Source organism: Erithacus rubecula (assembly GCF_903797595.1).
Source record: "Erithacus rubecula genome assembly, contig: SUPER_33_unloc_1, whole genome shotgun sequence".
Classification (NCBI taxonomy): Eukaryota; Metazoa; Chordata; class Aves; order Passeriformes; family Muscicapidae; genus Erithacus; species Erithacus rubecula.
In genome coordinates this window covers 226,695-232,694 of record NW_027636168.1, presented here as the reverse complement: position 1 = coordinate 232,694, position 6,000 = coordinate 226,695, and the positions used below count along the sequence as shown (strand labels likewise).

At 49.2% G+C, this 6,000-nt stretch overlaps 1 protein-coding gene and 1 pseudogene across 2 annotated transcripts; both read right to left on the bottom strand.

Moving 5' to 3' along the window:
- Positions 1–225: 225 nt before the first annotated feature.
- Positions 226–594, bottom strand: LOC306813922 (scale keratin pseudogene; annotated as a pseudogene). The gene has a single exon. The product of its transcript is annotated as a scale keratin pseudogene (transcript).
- Positions 595–5,190: 4,596 nt separating this feature from the next.
- Positions 5,191–5,679, bottom strand: LOC306813914 (uncharacterized protein; the record flags this gene model as incomplete). The annotated part of the gene is made up of 1 exon (XM_079329596.1): positions 5,191–5,679. One exon carries the CDS (start codon positions 5,677–5,679, stop codon positions 5,191–5,193), a length of 489 nt encoding a protein of 162 aa, XP_079185722.1.
- Positions 5,680–6,000: the final 321 nt, after the last annotated feature.

Below are 6,000 nucleotides of genomic sequence, written 5' to 3'. Positions count from 1 at the left end.
TGGCTGTCTCACATTGGAGCAATAAACTGGGAATGCTGGAACAGGGAATGGCTGTTCCATGCCAGATAAATAAATCAGGAATTCTGTAACAGGCAGCGAGAGCGAACAACGAGGAGATGCTGAACAAGAATTAAGAGGATCAGGAATGTGGAGGGGCCCATGGAAATGTCGACCCCTCATCCTCGTGGCCATGGATTTGGGCATTCCCAGGAGGCTCCAGTGCTTTCAGCAGGGCCCACAGGAGCCACGGAAGAGGCGGCTGAAGCGGCGAGAAACTGAGGGGCCACAGGAGCCGCTGGCCAGCGCTGAGATCCCGTATCCAGAGCGAGCTCCGTATCCTGGGAAAACCCCAGAGCCGTAGACACCCCCATAACCCAGGGAGCCACCAAAGGCCGGGGCTCCAGTGGATCCCACCACGGCTTGCTGGGGGAAGGAGCTGAGGATGGGCCCGGGGAAGGTGACCACCACGGGGGGTGGCTGGATGAGGGCAGTGGAGTCCGGACACTGCCGGACACACGGCTCGTTGCAGCTGTTGGCCACTGGCTGCGGGCAGGCGATGCTGCTGGTGGTGGGGCTGAGGTCGTAGCAGGACATTTTCTAGCAGAGGTGGTTCCTGGAACACAGGGAAGAAGCTGCTGAAAAGCCATGGTCAGTGGAAGGGGAAGGTGGAGTTTTGGGGGAGTTGGAATGAGGGAAAACGTTCCCCAGGAGAAAAATTGGAGTGGGAGAGGAGTAATGTTTGGTGTTGGGAGAGGTGGGATGGGATACAATGGGATAGGATAATGGGATAGTGGGATAATGGGATGGTGGATGGTATAGGATGGGATGGGATGGGATGGGATGGGATGGGATGGGATGGGATGGGATGGGATGGGATGGGATGGGATGGGATGGGATGGGATGGGATGGGATGGGATGGGATGGGATGGGATGGGATGGCATGGCATGGCATGGCATGGCATGGGATGGCATGGCATGGCATGGCATGGCATGGCATGGCATGGCATGGCATGGCATGGCATGGCATAGGCATGGCATGGCAATGGGGTGGGCTGGAAATGGAATAGGGCGGATAAGATGGAGATGAAATGGGATGGAGATGGGGTAGGATGGAGGTTAAGTGGGATGGAGAGGGGATAGGATAAAGAATAAAAAGAAGAAAGGAAAAATAAAGTCCTGAAAAATCAATGCCATCACTGAGAACAGCAAGTGGAATAAAAATTTGAAAAGCAAAGGCATCCTGGAGCTGGGAGAGCAATGAAAAGGCATCAGACTTACCTGACAGAGAGGAGAAAAGCAGGAGAATGATGGAAAAGCTCCACAGAACTGCTGCTTTTATACAAACCCTGGGCTGCCCCAGGGCTGAACCACGCCGAGCCCGGGAGTCGCCACCTCCGACGAGCCCAAATCACTCCCCAAAAGTGACGAAACTCTGCTCGCTTGCAGTTTGCAAAACCACCCTGAATCTCTGCCCAGCACCATCGGCACATTCCAGCTCCCGGCTCCTTTTCATCTCGGAGCCTGATGGAGCAGCCCCATCCCACCCAGCGGGAATTAAATCCCATTTGCTGAGCATTTCCGTCATTAGCTTCCCCTTCATTAGCTTCATTAATGATTTTAATCGGAGTCAGAACCTGCTGCCGTGCACAGGTTTGGGTTTAAGGGCTCCGGATCACGGCTCTCATCACATCTGTTCCCCGATTTTGCAATGGAATGCTTGGAGAGGTGGAAGGAGCTTCCTGATGTTTTTTGTACCCGCAACCACAAATCTCAGGTCGTTGTGGGAATCGTGGATTTGCCCACTGGGATTGGGAGATTCCCAATCTTCCTCAATGCAGAAAACAATATTTTAGAACCTAAAACAGAAAACCTGTTGATTTAGAACCTAAATCAAAGATTTTTTTTTTTTTTCTGGAAGGATAGCAGCGTGTTTTTCACAGATGAACTTTGCCAGGTCTCATCTCATAACCCCTAATTTGCTGTGGATGGGTTATTAAATACACACACTTTTACCCAAGTTACACTGAAATTGGGAGGTTCTTTCCCCCAGACTTTGGGAAGGTCCCCAGGGGATTACGGGAATAACTCCCCCCAAAACATGTCCAAATATTTTTGGGGTGTGTTTTTAATCACTTCCCAAACCCTCCTTAAGAGTTTATGCATGAAATGGGGTGTGATTATTGCAATATAAATATGTGGTTCTGACAGCCCAGCATTTTGCAACGTAATTAGTCTTAAAATTAATATTAAAAATAAAACATAGAAAAAAATAAATTATCCAAGTGAACTCCTCCTGTTCCCTTCACCAGCTGATGGTTTCTCACCTCAGGATTTCAGTGGGTTTTCTTATCTAAGTTTTCTTTTATTTGGGTGAGTTTCTCCTTCTGTGCTGATGTTTTAATTCACATTTTCTCTGTTTGTAACCTGAACATTTGGGAGACAAAACTCAGATCTGTAACTTCCTCTGAAAAGTGCTGGATGGTTTTGTCCAAATCCAAATTCTAACCACGTGCAAAAGCTCCTCATTTCACAAGGAAGACACTGAGGTTTTATTCAATTTTTTATCTACCACGGGTGAAGAAGAAAGGAAAAAAAATCTTGCACCTTCAAGCAGATGAAAATGATGATTAACACCTGAGCCAGCAGCATTATGTCAGCTAATGAGAGGTGAATAAATGAAGCAGCAGAATCCGCGCTGTCATTCCCAACGCGTTTCATGGAACGTTACCAGGCGTGAACCTCGGCCAATTAAAATGCTGAGATGAAAGAAATCTTTGGGTTGTAATTTGCGTTTCGTGCAGCGTCAGAATTTGAATCAACTCATAAACAGAAATATTGAGCAAAACTCTTTCGTCACTGCGAGGCGACCCGGGTGTGATAAAGGCGTTAATGGGAGCCTTGGGCTCTCCAGAAGCTCAGGATGTATCAAAAAGGCCCTCCTCGAAACCACCTGGAGTTTCACAGAACCCCCGGATTATTTAAGTTGGGAAAGAGCTCCAAGGTCACTGAGTCCAACATGGGGTCAATCTTCAGCTGGACATTCAGAATTCCCGGAATTCCTTGGACATCTCCAGGGGTGGTCACTCCAAACCTTCCCAAGCCCCTTCCAAGGCCTGGCTGCCCTTTCCAGGAGGAATTTCCCCAAATTTCCCACTTGAGCCTCCCCTGGCACAGCTTGAGGCTGTTCTCTCTTATCCTGTCCCATTCCCTGGGATTAGATCCCAAATCTCTCCTGGCATATCCCAAAATTCCCCCTGGATCCCTCTTTTCTCCAGACTGATCCCTTCCAGCTCCCTCAAGGTTCTCCACTCCTTTCTCCAGCTGCTCCAGCCCCTTTCCCATCCCTGGACATTCTCCAGCCCCTCCATGTCTCCCTTGCCATGAGAGCTGGACACCCAATTTTCCCATTTCCATCAGATTTCCAAGCTTTTCCCCTGGTCCCACAGAAGGTTCCGCTGGGTGATGGCCACACTCACGTCACCCAGTGACCATTACATTTCCTGATGACCAACTCATTAAATATTAATTTAAATAAATAAAGGATTGCCCTGACCCAAGGGTGGTGGCTCAGCCACCATCCAGTGTCATCACACGATCCTTTTTCCCTTCCCTGCAGAAGCACCTCGGGATCTCCGTTAGAGTCCAGCTTAAACCCTGCTTAAGGGCTCCTTTTGTAACCTGAGCTTTTCTTACCCTCATCTTCACTCCCCACAGGTTTTTCTGGCAGATTTTTCATGTTCTGGCAGGACACAGACAGATTTTCTGGCTGATTTTCAGGTCCTGGCAGGATGTGGAACATCTCCTCTGCCTATCATTTAGATACTGCTGGGGAAGCTCTGAGTTCTCCTGGGAGTCATTCAATTTTCCAGAGACAGTGAAACAAAACCCAGATTTTTCATGACTTTTTTCGGTAATCAACACTAGAATTTACCTGTCCTCTTACAGAGAGAGGAGCTGGGAACTGCAGCAGCTTTTGCCTTTTTTTAATTCACATTTTCCCTTCAGTTTCTCAACAGTTCTCTAAACGTGGTGTTGTTCAACAAATTTTTTTACTGCAGGAGAAATTGTACCACAAGATCTTTTGGCAGCTGAAGCAGATAAGGAAAATTCCTTGTGAGATAAGGATCTGCCTGACTCAGGAGGTGCCTTTGTGCTTTGCTGATGACATAAGAAGATAATGACATTTATGGTGCAGTGCTTTTGTTGGGTTTTAGGCTACTTATAAAACACGGGCACAATTTCTATTTCTATTTCATATAAAAACAGATTAAACAGAACCAACGCTGTCCCAAATGCTGGGGATACCAAGTGAAAGGCTGAGGGAATTGAGTTTTCAGCCTGGAAAAGTTTCTGGGGTGGCCCAAATGTGGCTTTCCAGGACCTAAAGGGGGCTGCAGTAAACAGGGGGAGAGACTTTTAGTGGGTCTGGAGTGACAGGACAAAAGGGAATGGCTTCAAATTGCCAGAAGGGAGGATTAGATTGGATATTGGGAAAGAAATGTTCCCTGTGAGGGTGGTGAGACCCTGGAACAGGTGATTCCATGGCTGCCCCAACCCTGGAATTGCCCAAGTCCTGGTTGAAGGTGTTCCACCCCATGGCCTTGACGATCTTCAAGGCTCTTCCAACCCAGTTCTAGGATTCCATGTCCACTCAAGAAGTCCCTGCTGTAGATTTGAGGAAATTGCTTCTGCACACAGAGCTCAACATGGAGAGGAAACTTCTGCTCACCTTTAGCCACCACACTGAAAATTCAGTAAATCAACTGAAATTGTAAATCCATGGGTAAACTAGCTCCATGGAAGGCTCTCCAGGGAGACTTTCCCCTTCTGGGCAGGGTTTGCTCAATGTTTTTGCAGCCTCCTGCACAGCAGGGAGCTTTACCCAGCAAGTTTGGCAAACTCAGAGGGTGGGTGAGGACACAAAAGCCCAACGCGAGGATTTTCAGTGATGCAACAGAGTTTTAATGAGAATGAAAAGAACACAAACAAGGTGGTAACATCAAGGTTGTAAATGCAAGGCAACAGAGCCTGAAAGACACTCCAGTCTGTCACTGCATTCAGCCACAGAAGTGGTAGAGAAGAACATAACAAGGAATCAAACCCATGGAGGTATCGGGAAATAATTTAAAGGGAAGAAAAATCTGCATTTTCTTTGCCCTTCTACATTATTCAGAGAGTTTTCTGTAGGGTTTAGCAGGACCCCCAGAAGCCGCGGCCGTAGCGGCCGTACCAGGAGGAGTAGGGGCTGCAATAGCCAGAGCCAAAGGCTCTGCCAGAGCCATACAGACCCCGGTACCCCCCACAGGAGCCCAGACCCCCATAGCCCCCATAGCCATAGAGACCCCCATAGCCCAGGGATCCGTAACCCCCATAGCCCCCATATCCATAACCCCCATAGCCCAGGGAGCCAAATCCCCCATAGCCCAGGGACCCGTAGCCCCCATAGCCCAGGGAGCCCCCAGAGGCTGCAAGGACGGGAGCTCCAGCCGATCCCACCACGGAATCCTGCGGGAAGGAGCTGAGGATGGGCCCGGGGAAGGTGACCACCACGGCGGGAGGCTGGATCACGGTGGTGGAGTCGGGGCACTGGCGGACGCACGGCTCGTTGCCGCTGTCAGCCAGGGGCTGGGGCCGCAGGACGCCGCAGGCAGAGGAGGGGTACAGGTCGTAGCAGGACATCTTGAAGGGATGGGAGGTCAGCAGACACTGAGGAGTGGGCAAAAGACAGAAATTCAAGGGTTAAAAGGTTTGGCAGTTGGTGGACATGTGGATGAAAATATTTGTTATGTCTCAAGACTTTTTTCCTTCCTTCTCATCGGTGTTTTTGCAAACTGTTCACACTCTGAGCTATCGTCTCTCCTGGGGTCTCAATCCTAATTTCTTCTCCTTCATTCCCATCTAAAAGCAGTTCTTTGCTCTGCCAAAACCACATAAAGCTCTCATCCAACCTCCGTACATTTCTTCCACCACATTTTGTGTCCTGTCCTACAACAATGGCCC